The 19,090-nt window shown below is 41.0% G+C and overlaps 1 protein-coding gene across 4 annotated transcripts in view; it reads right to left on the bottom strand.

Annotated features, from left to right (window-relative positions):
- The window catches only part of dpydb (dihydropyrimidine dehydrogenase b), a 168,681-nt gene that overhangs the window by 21,397 nt on the left and 128,194 nt on the right, over positions 1-19,090 (bottom strand). For 3 of the 4 annotated variants that reach the window (XM_016284785.1, XM_016284783.1, XM_016284784.1), the window contains one exon: positions 13,294-13,413. In XM_016284785.1, coding sequence (XP_016140271.1) covers positions 13,294-13,413 — 120 coding nt within the window. Of the gene's footprint in view, positions 1-8,203; positions 8,278-13,293; positions 13,414-19,090 lie in introns of those variants that run through there. The other variant, XM_016284786.1, reaches the window with a different exon arrangement.

The raw sequence follows: 19,090 nt of genomic DNA, 5'->3' as shown, positions 1-19,090 counted from the left end.
GGGAGTTGGAGGCAGAGATCTCGGGTAGACAACCAGACCCATTGCCCTGGAGTGTATTCAGGATTGGGGCGACGGTGACGATCAGCTTGCGATTTTTGTCTTCTAACAGCATGTAGTAAGTGTATGTGAGCTTAATTCCAGATGTTCCCACTCCTCTGGAGCCAATCATTGACAGCAGGTACTTCAGTGGGTTCTCCTGACCATGGAAATAACGGTGGTTGGAAACCCATTATGCATTGAAACGGCGTGAGACCAGTAGAGGGATTCTGTAGTGAATTTTGAGCATACTCTGCCCACATGAGGTAACGGCTCCAGTCAGTCTGATTCTGTTGGCAGTATGATCTGAGGAATCGTGTGATCTCCTGATTGAGTCGTTCTGTCTGGCCATTGGATTGTGGATGATATCCTGAGGTGAGGTTGATGTTGACATTAAGTTTTTGAAAGAAAGCTGACCATACTCTGGAGGTGAATTGGGGCCCTCGATCCGACACGATGTCCTCAGTGAGCCCATAGAAGCGAAACACAAAGTTGCATAGGGATTCAGCTGTTTCGAAAGCTGTGGGTAGTTTGGGGAAAGGAATTAACCGACAGGCCTTGGAAAAACGGTCTATGACGGTGAGTATTGTGGTGTTGTTATTGGACTTGGGGAGGTCAGTGATGAAGTCAATAGCCAGATGGGACCATGGTCGGTGGGGAACTGGTAAGGGGTGCAACAAGCCGGATGGTAGGTGTCTGGGGGATTTACTTTCGTTACAGGTGATGCAACCGTGGATAAAGTCTATAGTGTCAGTCCTCATGGTTGGCCACCAGAATTTGTTCTGGAGGAGATGGAGTGTGGCCATAATCCCAGGATGACCAGAGCTGAGCCCCGAGTGAACATGTTGCATGACCCTTTCACGGAGTTCCTGAGGAACAAAGATCTTATCGGGAGGGCAGAGTTCTTGTGAATTGGCCTGTTCAAGCTCTGTCATGATGTCCCACTGGACGGGGGCCACAATCAATGATTCAGGGAGAAGGCTTTCCTCAAAGTTACTAGGATCTAGGCAGTCGTGTTGACGTGACAAAGCATCCGCCTTGGTATTCCTGGAACCAGGTCGATATGTGACTGAGAAATCGAAGCGTGTAAAGAACAGCGCCCATCGGGCCTGTCTGGGGTTTAGTCTTTTAGCAGATCGTAGATATTCCAGATTCTTGTGATCCGTCAGGACAGTGAAGGGGTGCTTTGATCCCTCTAGCCAGTGTCGCGATTCCTCCATAGCTGCCTTCATAGCCAACAATTCCCGGTTACCAACATCATAGTTTTGTTCAGCAGAACTGAGCTTGTGAGAAAAGTAGGCACAAGGGTGAAGCTTAGGTGGGGTACCATGCCGCTGTGAGAGAATGGCCCCGATGCCAGTATTTGAGGCATCCACCTCGACTATGAACGGGATTTCAGGATCAGGGTGATGAAGAATGGGAGCAGATGTGAAGCGTGATTTGAGTTCCGTGAAGGCCTCTAGTGCTGAGGTAGACCATATGAGATGTGCAGATCTTCTCTTTGTCATGGAGGTTAGAGGGGCAGCCACGGAGCTGAAGTTTCTGATGAAGTGGCGGTAGAAATGTGCAAATCCTAAGAAACGTTCTAGAACTTTTAGTGTCGCCGGTTGTGGCCAGTCAAGAACTGCTCTGACCTTCTTCTCATCCATTGCCACTCCCTCCTGACTGATGATGTAACCCAGGAATGATGTACCAGTCTGGTGAAATTCACATTTCTCAGCTTTGGCATACAGCTGATGGTGGATGAGTCTTTGTAACACTGACCTCACGTGTTGTACGTGTTCCTCATATGTGTTGGAGTAGATAAGGATGTCATTGATGTAAACGATTACCCAACAATCCAGCATGTCCCGGAAGACGTCATTGATGAAGGATTGGAACACAGAAGGACTGTTAGCAAGGCCGAAAGGCATAACGGAATATTCATAGTGCCCAGTAAAGGTGGAGAAGGCCGTCTTCCACTCATCACCCTCTCTGATGCAGATGAGATTGTAAGCATTGTGGAGATCTAATTTGGTGAAGTAGTTGGCCTTGTGAAGGGCAATGGGTATCGGAATTTGACAGTAATGTCGTTGAGACCCCGGTAATCAAAATACATGGACATAGACCTCGATCCTTTTTCTTGACGAAGAAGAATCCTGCTGATGCAGGTAAGATTGATGGTCTGATGAATCCTTTAGAAAGTTCCTCGTTGATATATTTCTTCATAGCCTCCGACTCCGGTTGAGATAGAGGAAAGATACGGCCCTTGGGTGGTATTGTGCCTGATAATAAGTCAATAGCGCAGTCGCTAGAGCGGTGAGGAGGTAGTTCTGACGCCTTGGATTTACTGAAGGCCTCCACAAGGTCTGTGTACTCTGAGGGAAGTGTGGATGAGTGAGCTGATTCCTCCATGAGTTTGACGGCCTGAACTGAGATTGCTGGTTTGTTGCTCAGACACTTGACTTGACATGAAGGATCCCACTGAATGATCCGACCCTCCTTCCAGGAGATGAGTGGATCATGTTGTCGTAACCAGGGAAGTCCGAGAATCACCGGGTTATGTGGTGAAGTGATGATGAAGAAACGAATGATCTCCGTGTGAAGGGTCCCGGTTTCCAAACCTAAGTCCACGGTGGTGTGCATGACCCTTCCCTCACCCAGAGGACGTCCATCTAGCGCCTCCACTGCCAGCAGAGAATTGCAAGGGATTAGAGAAATGTTATGTTGTCGAGCGAATTCATGTGACATAAAATTCCCCGCTGCCCCTGAGTCCAATAGCGCTGAGGTAGATATGTTATTACCCTCTATGGATAGTGTTATGGGTACTTTGATGCATGTACTGGAGTGATGTGCCTGAATGCAAGGACTCACCGCAGAGGGATTATGAAGAGGAGGTCGTGTGGGACAGGAGGCCCGGAGATGGCCGGCTTGGCCGCAATAGAGACACAGACATTGAGTGATTCGGCACTCTCGCTCCTCTTGAGACAGGTGAGTGTATCCGAGCTGCATGGGTTCCACAGAAGAGGAGGAAGAAGACGTGATTGGACCTGAATGACTGGTAGGTATCGTTCTGGTTGTCAATTTGAATAGCCAGTTCTATGAATTGGTTGAGCGTTCTCCCTTCGTCCCTGCAAGCTAGTTCCGATTGGAGTTCAGGGCTGAGTCCCTTGCGGAAAAGCAGTTTCAACGTGCTCTCAACCCAATCAGTCTGAGCGGCGAGGGTGCAAAATGACAAGCCTTACTCAGCTGCGGTATTTCTGCCCTGAGATAAGGCGAGCAATTGTTCATCCGCATCTTTACCTCCTTCAGGATGTTCAAATATTTCTCGGAAGCGTCGGAGAAGAGTACTGAATGTGGGGAAAGCTGATCCATCCTCCCTCCATACTGCCGTGGCCCACTCCAAAGCCTTCCCAGTTAGGAGTGAACATACAAAGGAGATCTTGCTGATATCAGTGGTGTACGTCGCAGGCTGTTGGTTGACAAACAAGAAGCACTGCAATAGAAATCCCTTACACTTCATGGGGTTTCCGTCGAATTTGTCTGGAAGAGCCAGGAGAGGATTCAATGAGGGAGTGGAAGAGAATGACGTGTTCGAGCCAGCTGGTTTTGATGAGCAGCGAGTTGATTTGCCTGAGCTGACACTTCCGTAGTAAGTTGAGCCAGAGCTGCTGGATCATGTAATGGCGAAGTCTTCTGTAACGAGACGTCAACAGAGTGAGGATCCATCTGCAGCTTTATTGAAATCGTAATCAAACAGGCAAGGTCAGACACCAGCAAACATAACAGAGGAGAGAAGCCAAATCGTAGTCAGGGATATGCAAAAGGGTCGGGGCAGGCAGCAAACAATCAGTAGTCAAAGAACAACAGCAAGAGTTCGGGAATCAACAGAGAGGCCAGACACGGGAAGAAACGCTCAGAAATGTACACCGGGGCAATACAAGACTTCGCAATGAGGGAGAGTCTGAGAGCTGGTTAAATAGTCCACATAATGAGTGTCAGGTGCAGGAGCAATCAGAGCCAGGTATGTGAGTCTGTGTGTGTTTGTGTGTGTAGTCCAGATAAAGTTCAAAACTCAGGAGAGAGCTCCCTCTGGTGGTGAGCGGGAGGCACGGCGGGAGTCTCGTTCGTGACAGTTTGGTTGCAACATGCTAATGTCAGCATCTTCTGAAATCAATGCTACAGTGATGGATTTTTTGTATTTCAACCCATAAATTAGCATCACCCTGGTTCCCCCTTGAAAAAATACAAGATGTTTCCATTCTTACATGTTTTGTTTATTAAGATAATATTCACAAATTACCACAAATTTTATGAATTTTAAATCCTAAATACAATCTTCAAAAGAAACTAAAGTTAAAAACTATGAACAAACTACACCACAACTTTAACATCACCACTTCTGACAACTGCTTTGATCTTTATTTAATATGTAAAAGTTGGTAAGTTTTAGTTAAAATAGTTTGCATGAGAGCAAGTGTAAAGGCAACAAGGCTGTAAAAGTGGACTAGTACGTATACCTAAAGAGATATGGTGATGTTGAAAAAATATGAGATGGGAGTAAAAATTAAATTTCAATGATTTTGGTTTCACTTGCAAAACTTTGCATTGTCTTGCAAAAGTATCATGTTGCCCTGAAGAACTTAGCGCTCGCTCGCATAACATTTGTGTTCACTAGCAAAACTGTTGCGAAAGTTTCTAGGGGGACCAAAAAAGTTTTTCTGTGGGGCTCTGTAGATTATGTAATAGTTTACCTGTTTGGCATGATGATGTTTAATGTCCCAGACAACCAGTCCCATTTAGCCAAACACACTTTTCAAAACACCTGAAAGCTTAAAAAATCATGAGTGGGAATTACAAATTAATTTTTGTAGTAAAATTAAAACATGACAATATCATGAGATTGTGTTAACCACAGACCTTATTTCAGGCATTTAACCAAAAACACTATTGTCTTCGGAATGATGGAATTGGTACTGCAAATATGCTTGTTTTTGGGTTTTTAGTACTGATTCCTGCAGTGCTCTATTGTAAGTTGAGTCTCCAGAGTGGAGTCCTGGTTGTGTGGCATGTAGAGCTATGTAGAGTGTTTCATAACAGTCACTTACTATGTTCCATATTGGTTTGGATGCAGCCTTAAAGCAATCAGCGGACAGTGAGGCAGCTGTCTGGGTGTCTGGGTTCACCTATGCAGCAGTACAACCCTCCCCGTGCCTTTCTCTCTTCATCTCTGAGGATGGCAGGATTCCCTAATGAAAGCCGAGCAGCTTTCTGATCAGCCAGACAGATGGAAGTGTTTATCACATTACATTTAACCTCATTTTCCCAGCAGGTTCCCATTCATTGATCACAGCCGTACGTTTGTCCACATTCATTTCGCCCGGCGCGGCTCAGAACTCCACTTCCACTGTTTGATGGCTTGAGACAGCTTCTTTTTTAGCCGCACTCCGGCATACAAAACGATCTTCATAACCTACACTATTCCCAAATTGGGGAGATAAATTCAATCACGGCACATATTTTTTTTGCATCCCCATGCTGCATGGTTAATTATGTACATATGGGCGCTTCCCTAAGCCTCTGGCATTTCCTGTCGCCCTCACTTTTTCTCTGCTCTTCCACCTGTTGGCTGAATGGATGGCACGTCAGGTAGAATTTGTCATCTCTGCTCTGTTCTGACAACCTAATATCATAAGAAGACATCACTCGGCTCGCAATGAAAGCCATTTGGGTGTGATTTAGAGATGGGGGTTTGGCTCAGTACAGTTTAAGTCGAGAGGCTAGAGCTCTGAACACATCACTCTTAAATGTCTGAGCGAGTCAAATACATATGGAGGTAATAATGTTCAAGTAAGACATCTGCTACAACTCATCCGGCAATGGGCTATTGTACTGTGAGTGATGTCACAATCACATTAATATGGACAGGACTTGTGGAACAAAGGTTGAGAGCCATCAAAGCACTTGTCAGCCGATGGCAGCCAACACAGATAATGTTGTCAGGCAGCACACTTCCACTCAAGAAAAGCTTCAGTCCTGTGATACTGTTGTGATGTTATTGTGGCACTGGCTCTGTCCTTCCCTGCGCTTTGTTCTTCTTTTTCACGCTGGCCACGCTGACAGCTCCTGTTGCTCTGACAACCCCAACATGTCCTTGTCAAACAGGGTCGCTCATGCCTGTTTGTCACCAGTACCTGTGGTGAAGTTGTCGGCAAAAGTTCACTGCATGTCAACAGCAGCACAGCCAGGCAAATGCTAAACTTAGCTCAGGCGATCTAATATTGTCTCTTGAGCAGGGGTTTAAGTACTTGAGTAACTGTACTTCATCACTACATTGGTACTTCACTCAAACAACACTGCAACAGAATACCTGTAGTTTTATTTAATTACAGTAGATTCTTAATGGAACATTTCATTTAGTGTACTGTATTTCACTGGTCATGACAAATTTATACTCTATACGTATGTCTTATTGAGCTAACAATCAAATCACCTTTTCCTGTGAATTTTACCTAAAACTGAAAATGTAATGTATTTCAATGCGAAAATGCTTAATTGTCACGAATCGGCTACTGTGGAGGAACGAGGAGACACAGGAGTAAATTCAAAACACAGTCTTTAATCTTCTACTTCGGGGAAATTCAGGGCAGGCAGGCACACACGTAGCACAAGGACGAACAATTCTGGACAACGGAGACTCGCATAGGCTGGAACTCAAATAGGGCAGATAACGAGGGGCAGACAGGTGAGGAGGATAACTAATAATAAGACACACCTGGAATCAAATTGGAAACACTCAGGGAGCAGGAACAGGAAGATAACCAAAAAAGGGGATAATGACACAAGAGGGAAAACAAGGAACACATGGGGAGGAAAACAACAAAACAGGAACACAAGTCTGAGATTAATAACATCCTGATGAAGAGATGTATCTTTGTTCACAGCAACACAGAGTATTTTATGTAATTTATTTTTAAAAACTGTAACCATGTTGAAAACAAACTTGACAGTCACTGGTAAGTTTATAAACTATATTCCAGTGTTACACTATACAATCAAATGTCAAAGTGACTTATAGATCAAATATAGATTTTATTTTCCAAATACATGTTTATGTGCTTTATTTGTGTAATTTTGTAATAATAATTTTTGGTAATTGTTTATTACAACTTTTTAAGTGTCATCTCTTAATCTTCCAGTGAAACAACAGACTTGGTGGGTATGCCAGACTTCTAAAATCATTGTCCAATCTTTCCATAAACAGGGTTCAAAATAGGGTCATAAATTCTTAGAAATGTTTTATTTTAATTAATTTTATTCCCCCCCAGTCTAAATGTTTTAGGACAGTCTAAACCCTAATTTATGTGCTTTAGCAATTCCACAGTTGTGATTTCGAATATAAAATTAAAATTAAAATTTATGGAAATGAAAATGTGTATATATATATATATATATATATATAAGATTATTTTAATTTAGACTAAATTAAGCTTACACTCCATTGTGGCTAGTTTGAAATTTGGTCTGTAGGTATTGATATATTTCCCAGAAAATAAGAGATGTAACAGGTTTGAAGGTTTAACTAAATTACATTTACAGACACAAAATTAGCTACTTTTTATGCTAGGTTAGCTTTTTTACATAATATTTATTCAAATAAAGAAAAAAAAAACATATGAAGAGAACATGCTTAAATGTTTCACATTAAATGGGAAAATGCACTTACAATTTTAATAAAGTACCCATACATACTAACTTCATATAATTTCTCAGCAATTTTTACGCACTTGCTATAGTGAGTGCAACTGTGAAAGCACAAAAACCTATGGTTACTGAGGCTTTTGCTATGAACCTACTTTTCCTAGTCCTTTTCCTTTTTTTTCTCTAGGCTGCTTGTGTTCAGCAGTATCACACTCGTGCTTTACAGACAGCACAGTCTGTGCTTCGAACAGAGACGGTCCTGGACTCGCTAGCGCTCTGTATCTTTCATCAATACCTCATTACTCTAAGCAGGTCCTATCACAGCTTCCAATGTGAGCGAGCACAGCTCCGGACGAGCACCATCCTCAGTCTGGTCCCGTGCTGAGGTGATTGACAGCTCAGTGAGGCCATCGGTGGCATCTGTTAGCGCGAGGCGTCCGCTACCAATGCCAGACTCTCTGATTAATAATTCCAAACACAGCGCGAGATGGAGCGTGGGGTCTCTGCATCCTCTACGATTTCTATCTTCACCCGAATATGTTGTGCCTCAAAAAGACCCGGCTAGATAACAAAAGCAAATAAGAGATGGGAATGACGGTGCAGCTCTCTGTTAATTATGCCTGCCGATGTTGCCAGGGTGTCTGGGGAACATGGTTTTCATGCACAATGAAAGAGATGCAATAATATATCTGTGACAGCAGACTAGCCGGTCGGCATGACCAATCATTAAAACACATATCAAATGAGGAGCACGCTGCCAGCTAAATTAAATCACAGTGGGAGGCCCAACCAGGGGAAAAATAAAGTGACCATATGATCTAGAATAGAGGTCAGCAATTACCAGACCGCGGCCTGGATCTGTACCCCATATTGGCTCCATCCGGACTGCAAATCATTTCTCATAAATTAATGTAATCGTAAACATAGCAATGTTTTTCTCTACACACAAACATTTTCAGTCATCACTACACAGCAAAGATGACACAGAAGCAGTATACACAGACTATATAATAGCAAATTTATATATTACGAAATAAAAATCATAATAATGAATCAAAAACCGCACTCTGTGAAACCGTACAAATATATTACAGATTTTTTTTTTTCACATAGTGTGTCAAACCATCAGGAAAGGGATAGTGTGCCCAAAAATGAAAATTGTTCATTGCTTATGTTGTTCTAAATCATAAAACTTCCGTTCATCTTCGGAACACAAATGAAGATTTTAATTAAATCTGAGAGATTTCTGTTACTCTGTTGAAAGCCTATTGCAGAAAAACTTTGACGTGTCAAAAAGTTTATAAAGAGGTCATAAATAGAGTGGTTTAATCCAAGTCTTCAGAAGAGACACACTTGCTTTGTGATGAACATATTTAATTTCTGCTTTTACTCATATATAAACTTTGATCAGCGCACACACATAGAGCTCATCAAATATGATAAACAGAAGCTCAAATGTGCTTGCTTAACACACAAGAAACAATGAGGTTTGTTCTCACATGCCAACTTTGTATGGTTGATCTGCTTGAAAGTTTTGGTGTAATGGAATTTTAATGGAGGGCCAGAAATCTCTCAAGTTTAATTAAAAATATCTTCATTTGTGTCTCGTAGATGAACAAAAGTCTCGGGTTTGCAACCCAGCACATACAGACTATATTTATCTAATTATTTAATAAAATTACAGCCTTCTGCATTGCTGTAACATCACTAGAAAGACTATCATAATACTGACTTTATTTCAACTAATTGTCCAGTGTTAACGTTTTTTTAAGAACATTCATGGGTTACAGCTTGAGAAGCTCTGCTCTGTACATCTTGAGAGACTATCGAAAGTTTTTTTTTCCACCTGCAGACCACTAGGAACCTTCGTGGACTACAGCTTGAGAAGCTCTACTCTGTACATCTTGAGAGACTATCGAGGGTTATTTTTTTCCACCTGCAGACCACTAAGAACGTTCGTGGACTACAGCTTGAGAAGCTCTACTCTGTACATCTTGAGAGACTATCAAGGGTTTCTTCTTCCACCTGCAGACCACTAGGAACGTTCGTGGACTACAGCTTGAGAAGCTCTGCTCTGTACATCTTGAGAGACTGTCGATGGTTTATGACCTCTAACTTTCACAAGGTATTGTTAATGTCAACCAGAGAATTTACAATAAAATTCTAGGCGATACTAGACCATATTTGGTTTTTCATCCCATTCCCCTAAAAATCAGTGATTTGCTTTCAAATATGTTCAGCTTACACACACTCCACTGTCCTATTGCTCATCGACAGCTCTCTGTTACAGTGAAATCACAAAATATAATGCTTCTTTATAAATGTAATCCTACATAACCTGATATTCAGTTGACGTTTTATTATAGTTTAGCTGTCCAAACCATTGAAACAATTGAGTGGTTACATAATACATTTCAGTAAGTGATCTTTTAACATACTTTCTGATTTTTAGTCATGTTTATTTTATTTTGTACTATAACTTGTATTAAAAAGGAAGAGATGAATTGTACTGCTGCTTTAACTGAGGTGGCTAAAGCAATCTGTCGCCTCATTTAATAGCGTCAAACAGCATTTATTGTTTGAATTTTGTGAGGAAGTGGACATTATTTGAGAGCTGAAACTTTGTTTCTTATCAGAAGTAACAAAGCACAAAGCTCTTTTATTGGATAGGAGGTGCGCTACAAAAATGTTTGATAAAGGGAAAAATTGTGGACTTGGAAACCCTGCTTTGAACTACAGGTGACTCAAACAGAACTGCTCTATTTTTGTGCAGTGAGATTGAGATTAATGCATTATTGCATTAATTCAACAGCCCTACATTTTACACAAGAGATGTTTTCTTCACACACAAGTTGCAGTTTCTTCCCACGTTTTCTGCCTCCTTTTGATTGACAGAATATAAAATCGCCCCTAGTCACTGACTGTTTTTAAACAATTGGCCGATGGCTGATATCGATTATTGGCTGATACATCGGTGCATCCCTAACCCGACCTGGGGTGCATTTCCCAAAATCATCGTTAGCTAACTATGGTCGTTAGTTCCATTGAACTCTATTGGTAACGACAGAACTTGCGACCATAGTTGCTTTTGGGAAACGCACCCCTGTTTAAGTTATTATTTGGACCTTTGCATGGACGGAAACCTCTTCAATCTTACATCAATGGAAAATCCCTCATCTAGACTTTTAGAACATCTAGACTTAGAACAAATCTGAGCACAGAAATGGGGGCAGGTAACGAAACAGCAACGAAAAGACAATTTTTTTATTAATCAACTAATGAGTTAGAATTAGTTTAATTTAAAAGTTTAAAATACCCTCTCTATCCCTATACTAAACATTAGTGGCTAATGCAAGAATGTAGTACAAAAACTGTGATTAAAAAGTTGAGAGAAAAAAAAAACGTCACAGAAAAGATTGATTTCCTCCACACTTAGAGTTTATGCCACTTGCCACATAAATCAAAGCACCTTAAACCTGGCGACTGCTGCTGAGTTAAACATTAAATTACTGAATACATTAGAGAATCAAGCCAGCTCCACTGAGAGCTCAGGGCGGCACACATTTATGTGCCCCTGGATGCTCTGCAGATGGTTTTATGCTCTGGATATGGGCTTCTGAAACAAAAAGTCTGAAGAGAGCTACTGTCCTGGGAGCAGATAAAATATGTGGGGCCGCACGGGCCCTTTAGGGCCCCGCTGATCAATAGGTTGGTCTCGGGCAGAGTCCTAGACCATTGCTGCAAGGCTGGGTCCCATGGGAAAGCAGCACGGTGAGGCCCATAATACTTTAAAAGTGAAAAATATGACAGCCAGTCAGTTTTGCTTGCATAAAATAGAGCCTCAATAGTATGAGTATTAATTTTTAATGCAGGCCGTGTTTCTGACCCTGTCCTTGCCTCTGCAGACATTGTGGCAGCTCAGCTGAAGGGAGAAGGGAGAGGTGTGCTGAGGTGAAGCTTTTACACACTCAACTGTACACAGCTGAAACTATAAAGCACATACGTGAATATCTGGGACCACAGAGATTGTTTTTATTAGTGGTAAGCTCACAGACACATATTGACATGTTCTTTCCGAACACTAATGAAAGCAATTTGTAAATGCGTACATGTGATTGTATAACCTGGGAGTTTAAAATGTGTGTGTCAATTCACACATTTGCAGTAATATACATTACACTATTACAAACGCTTTTTCTTAATTAGTATTGTCACAAATCCTGTTCATGGACTTCTGTTCACTTGCCACCAGAGGCCGCCCCCCCGGTTTTTATAGACACTCACACCACACATACTGTCACACATCACCCTGGACTACATTTCCCATGTTTCATTGCACTGATTATGCACTCACCTGCAACCAATCAAACACACTTACAGATGTAAATACGAGGCCCTAACCACTGTTCAGGGCCGAGTACTGTTTTCGCGTTTATGCTGTTTAGCGTAGCTATTTTACAGAGCCTGTTCCCTGTCCTTGTTTAAGTTTCTAGTTCTAGTTTCCATAGTCTAGTCAAAGTCTTGCCTTGCCTGTTTTCTCGTGTTCTGATCTTCTGCCTGTGTATCTTGGATTAACCCTTTGCCTTGCTGTTTCGGACTGTGTTTGCACCTCGTCTGGACTATTGCTCATGTTATTGGATTACCCCTCTTGTCAAGCCCTTTGAATTATGTTTGCCGTTGATCGACCTACGCCTGTTTATCGGATTACTCTTGTGTCTTGCCCTCAGTTTACCTGTTGCCTTTTTCTGACCATTTTATGAATAAAGCTTTGCAAATGTATCCACACGTTTCTCGTCCCTGTCGCCTCATTACAAGTATATATCTTGTTTACAAGGAAAAAAAAATTATCTTGTTTTTATGCTTAAAGCAAGGGGAAAAAAATTGCCATTAATGTATGAAAAATAATTGTAGTAAGTATGATGTGATTAATTGAAGTGAATTTATGGATGGATTTTGGATGGATTTATGGATTTTTATGGATATTTAAACACATACATAAATTTTTTTCTGGAAAATATGATAAAAATATACTAACTGACATTTGAAGTAAGACAATAATTTGAATCTTGAATTCAAGTTCATTTAAATAATAAAACAATTATATAAATTGTATTTACATTTTTTTATTTTATTTATTTCTTGCTTTAAGCGTAAGTCTCATTTATTAAAAAAAGAAAATCAAAATTGATTTGTATTTATGCTTAAAACAAGAAAAAAACAATTTACCAGTAATGTATGAAAAACAATCATATTAATTAAAATAATATTCAATTTATGTCTTAATATATAATTATTTTTGTTTTGTTTTAAGGATACTTTATTTTTATTGGAAAATAATTTAAAAATATTGATTGACAAAGTGATTTTTGCAGTGTACTTCAAGCTGGATTTATGTATTTTTACTATAAGCCTCCCACACTGAAGCTCCATTTCTAGAGAGCAGAGAGCATGCCCAGTACTTTCACACCTGATCTAGTCCATCTGTCTGTGCAGGCAGGACCTGTCCAGAGCATGCCCAGACATCTCAGCAGCCAGTGCGCCAGCCAACACCACACACACACACTCTCTCTCTCTTACCAGAAACGCCGCCGTATGTAGTTCTCGCGCCTCTGCCAATCCCAGGCCAGGGTGTGGCGTCGGCTTTGAGAGCCATCAGTCCAGATACAGTGTTGGTGGCTGTGACTCCATCTGCCCCACCTACAAACAACCACAGAGGTTCTTACAAAAGACTGAACCAGCCAGACTGTGTTCATGAAATTACATTGAGACGTTGTTCCAGTAATATCAGAACATATAAATACAGTGCTATTGTTAATCCTGCCATAAAGATCATACCTTTAGCAGGTCCTTATTTATAAAATGCATGCATAATTATATTTTGATGCTAATTTGTATAGAAGTGATCCTATGTTAAGCAGGAACAAGTCAAGATTTATAAAAGTACAAAGTGACTTGAAAATGCCAAGTGACAAGCACTGGTATGCCAGTACATGCTAATTTCATTTTTAAATCATGTTTAGTTATGCATGTGTGAAGGAAATGAATAAATAACTGTTTACCTGTATGAGAATACTTTAGATGTGCTATTTAAAATGTAGTTTTGATCAATGTATGTGCATGTAAAATATGTCAAAATATATATTTTTATTCACATCTTTTTGTTTATATCTGTATGTGTCCATGAGGGTACAGACATAAAAATATGTAGTTTTAATGTAATGCAAGACATCAAATGCAAATTTGGAGCCAGGAGGAAGAGTTGTAACAAAATAGCATAAATCAATACTCAGCAAATCTTATATTTAAAAAAAGGTTACTGGCTTATATTGTACAATTTATCCTTCACCTTCTTGACGTCTATTGTGAAGAACATGAATGAGAATGAATGATGGGGTTAATGACATAATGCAGTGTAATAAATGGCATGAGTGAGCAGAAAAGAAAGTCAGGAAAAAATTGCATGAAGAATAGGGTGATTACCACGTAGGTGCATATACAATAGTTGTACATTGAAATGAAAAAAAAAAAAAAACATCTCTTCCTACACTTGACACTCTTATGTACTTGTTTTCTTTTTATTTATTAAAAAACTTGATCATCTAACACTTGCACTCTCTATTCTTTTTCTATTCTATGCATTCTCTATTCTTTTTCTATTCTTTCAACTTGTTTTCTTTTTATTTATTTATTTGTTTTCAAAAACTGACCCTCTAACACTTTCATTGTCTATTCTTTTTCAATTTTTCGACTTCTTTTTTATTATTATTTAAAATTACCCTGTAACACTACCGTCTTCTATTCTTTTTTTGTTCTGTGACCCCACTTTATATTAAGTGGCCTTAACTACTATGTACTTACATCAAAAATTAAGTACAATGTACTTAGTGTGTTCATATTCATATATGAATATATCCAGTTCATATATCCTATTGAGATGGGATACGGGTAAGGTTAGGGACAGGTTTGTTGGTATGGGTAGGTTTAAAGGTGGGTTAAGGTGTAAGGGAGTCAGGAGGAAGCTTGTAACTGTGTAATTATAAATGTAATTACAGAAATTAATTACAGATGTAATTACATGCAGGTATTTTTTTTTATATAAGTACAATGTAAAAACATGTATGTACACAATAAGTGCATTGTACCAAATTATTAATTTAAATGTAAGTACATAGTTGTTAAGACCACTTAATATAAAGTGGGTCCTCTTCTGTCTACTTGTTTGTTTTTATTTATTATAAAAGAAAAGAAAAAAAACTTGATGCATGTACTGTGTTAAACTAACCAAGACTTGTAATAGCACTTACATATCATTGCTCTTTTGTTGGTTTTGATTGCTTCTATTGTCTTCACTTGTAAGTTGCTTTGGATAAAAGCATCAGCTAAATGACTAAATGCAATGTAAATGTACATCGAAAATATAAACAATAGAATCTTATTCAAAATGAAGTTTTCCTCCATCTGAAAATGGTGTGCACATAATAATAATAATGCCATCATATTGAAAATGTAATTTAAAAAAGACTGATTAGGTTAATGAGTTGAATGTACAATACTGTTTAAAAGTTGAGGGTCAGTAAGATTATTACTATTATTATTATTATTTTTTTTTTTTAAAGAAATTAACACTTATCCAGCAAGGATGCATTAAATTGATCAAAAGTGACAGTAAAAAAAAAGTTTCAAAGATTTCAATTTCAAATAAATGCTGTTATTTTGAACATTCTATTCATCCAACAATCCTGAAAAAAAGATTCCATGGTTTCCACAAAAAATATTAAGCAACACAACTGTTCATTAATAAAAATATAAATAAATGTTTATTGAGCACTAAATCATATTATTAGAATGATTTTTGAAGGATCATGAGCAGGGCTGGACTGGGACAAAAAATCGGCCCAGGCATTTTTTGGTCCAGGCAGCCCACCACCATTTCTATATATAAATATCATTGATATATATATTTACTTTACATTAAGTAATTTAGTAGACGCTTTTATCCAAAGCGACTTACAAATGAGGACAATAAAAGCAGTCAAAACTAACAAAAGAGCAACAATATATATGTGCAAGTGACAAGTCTCGGTTAGCCTAACGCTGTACACGTAACAAGGTGTGTGTGTTTATATATATATATATACAGTGGGTACGGAAAGTATTCAGACCCCCTTAAATTTTTCACTCTCAGCCATTTGCTAAAATCATTTAAGTTAATTTTTTTCCTCATTAATGTACACACATCACCCCATATTGACAGAAAAACACAGAATTGTTGTAGAATAGAAAAAATAGAAAGCTAGTGTTTGTTTGTTTTTTGTTGTTTTTTTTTAATAGAAAATAAAAAAAAGAAGATAAATATAAAGTAGAATTAAAATAGAAAGTGCTAGAGTTAGAGGGTCAAATAAAGGTGGAACAGATGTGTTTTTAGTCATTTCTTGAAGATGGTTAAGGACTCAGCTGCTGGGATTGAGTTGGGCAGGTCATTCTACCAGGAGGGAACAGTTAATGAAAAAGTCCGTAAAAGTGATTTTGTGCCTCTTTGAGATAGCACAATAATACGCCGTTCACTTGCAGAACGCAAGCTTTTAGAGGGCACATAACTCTGAAGTAATGAATTTAGATAAACGGGTGCAGACAGAGCCAGTGGTGGTTTTGTAGGCAAACATTAATGCCTTGAATTTAATGCGAGCAGCTACTGGTAGCCAGTGCAAACTGATGAACAGAGGTGTGACATGCGTTCTTTTCGGCTCATTAAAGATTAATCTTGCAGCGGCATTTTGGATTAATTTAAATATATATATGATAGGTGTCACGAATCCGGTCCATGAACTTCCATCTGCTCGTCACCAGAGGTCTCCCTTCCACTACTATGGACTCTTGCACCACACCACTGTTGCACTGCACCCGGACTACAGTTCCCATCATCCATTGCTCTGATCACACACACACAGTTGATTGCACACATCACTGATTGCACACAGCTGTCATCAATCACAACTTCCCTATAAAACACTCACTCTTATCCCCGTCAAGCTGCCGAGTATTGTTTAGCATATATCACTCACCTAGCGATAGCTACTCTACAGAGCCCGTTAGTTTTCATAGCCTTACCTTAGTCTTGCCTTGTCTGTTTTCTTGTATCCTGATCTTTGCCTGTGTACCTCGGATTCCCCCTCTCGTCTTGCCCTATTCAGATACTGTTTGCCCCTGCCTGGACCTTGGATTGCATTGTATTTGGATTTACCCCTCTAGTCTTGCCCTGTTAATTCTGTTCGCTGATCGTAGACCCACGCTAGTCCTAGGGATATTCTTGTGTCTTGCCCTCTATATATCCGTTGCCATTATCTGACCCTTGCCTGTCTCTAACCATGTCTACGAATAAAGCCTTGCATTTGGATCCTCACGTCTCATGTCTCGTCAGCCCCGTAACAGAATACTCAACACACAAGGATCCAGCGGTTTCTCAGATGGACATTGGACGGGTATGGATACAGCAAGAATATTGTTAGCCCTTAGACAGGGCACACGATCGCTGGAGGGCTATATTCAAGAATATTTAGCCATCGCTCATTATTCAGATCTGCCAGACTGTGTGTTGATAGACTTTTTCTGTGAGGGCATTAATCAACCGCTAAAGTCCAAACTCATTCATGAGGGTCCGCGTTTATCTTTAAGTCAGTTTATGGATTATGCTTTGTTGACGGTTGGTTCAGCGTTCACTGTGGGTATCGTGGAGGAATGCGACCCCGCACTCACTCATGTAATGGCAGCCGCACTAGAGCACGCTCACAAAATGGCGGCGACAGCGGAGCCTGATCGCAAAACGGCGGACACAACAGCGCCCTGTTATGTCACAGCTGCCAATCCGGAGTCAAATCAAGTCACAGTTGATCGTCATGAGGCAAGTCAAATCACAGTTGATCTTCCTGAGTCAAGTCAAGTCACAGTTGATCGTCATGAGTCAAGTCACAGTTGATCGTCATGAGACAAGTCAAGTCACAGTTGATCGTCATGAGTCAAGTCAAGTCACAGTTGATTACCCTGAGTCAAGTCAACTCACAGCAGATCTTCATGAGGCAAGTCAAGTCACAGTTGCTTGTCATAAGTCAAGTCAAGTCACAGTTGCTCGTCATGAGTCAAGTCAAGTCACGGCCAATCTTCAAAGGTCAAGTCAAGTCACAGTGGATCCTTACGAGTTGAGTCAAGTCACATCTGCTCTTTCTGAGTCACATCAAGTCACAGTTGATCCTCATGAATCAGGTCACATCACAGCTGATCATCCAGAGTCACGTCACATCACGTCTGTTCACTCAGAGTCCTGTCACTTCCTGTCTGTGGCACCCAGACCCTCAGGGACTGTTCATCAGTATCCCAGACTAGCATCCAGCATAGAGGACCCACCATTGGTGGCCGCACACACAGCCGGTATCCCCAAACCCACTCACGCTATCCCTCCTGTTCCTGAACCTATTCCCCCGTCTGTAGCGCTTCCCATAATGGGGATCACTTTATGGAGTGTATGGGCTGCATACACCACCACTGAGACTCTTGAAATAGCGGCGCCTACTATGATGTTTCCAGAGGTGGCGGCTGATGCTGCAGAACCTCCCGAGGCGGCGGCGCTCGCTTCAACTCCTTGTACGGTGGTGGCGCCCAGCAAGGCACTCGCAGCCTGTCATGTCGCAGTCGAAGGAACCATTAATGCGCTCTCCCTATTTCCTGATGGCACTACTGTAGAACCTCCAGAGGTGGCGGCATCCGCTGCAGAACCTCCAGAGGTGTCAGTGGTATCCACTTATGAACTCTCTACCCGTCCTGTCACGGCTATGGAGGCCGTCTGTGAATTCTTGTCCTGCCCTGTCATGCTATGGAGGCCATCTGTGAACTCTTTGCCTGTTCTGTTCCGGCCAAGGAGGCCGTCTGTGAACTCTCGTCCTGTCCTGTCACGGCTATGGAGGCCGTCTGTGAACTCTTTGCCTGTTCTGTTCCGGCCAAGGAGGCCATCTGTGAACTCTCTGTCCATCCTGTTACGGCTATGGAGTGCCTGCCTGTCATGAACCCAGAGAATAATACATTCCGTGTCTGTCCCTTTAACTCTATCACTGCTCTAGAGAACATTGATGAGCTTCTTGTGTTCCCTGCCTTGGTCCCTGAAACCAGGAATGCACTGCCTGTGTTGTCTGTCTCTGTTTTCTCTAGGCCCCAGTCTCTGCCATGGGTCCCGGCTCCGTCCGCTCTGCCGTGGGGGTTCTCTGCTCCGCCGTGGTGGTCTACTGTCTGGCTCTGGTGGTCCTCTGCTCCGCCCTGGTGGTCTACTGTCTGGCTCTGGTGGTCTTCTGCTCCGCCATGGGGATCTTCGGTCCCATCTGCTCTGCTG

Source organism: Sinocyclocheilus grahami, unplaced genomic scaffold (assembly GCF_001515645.1).
Source record: "Sinocyclocheilus grahami isolate Dianchi unplaced genomic scaffold, SAMN03320097.WGS_v1.1 scaffold188.1, whole genome shotgun sequence".
Taxonomy (NCBI): Eukaryota; Metazoa; Chordata; class Actinopteri; order Cypriniformes; family Cyprinidae; genus Sinocyclocheilus; species Sinocyclocheilus grahami.
Note: the sequence above shows the minus strand (reverse complement) of the source record. Positions and strands in the feature narration are given on the sequence as shown.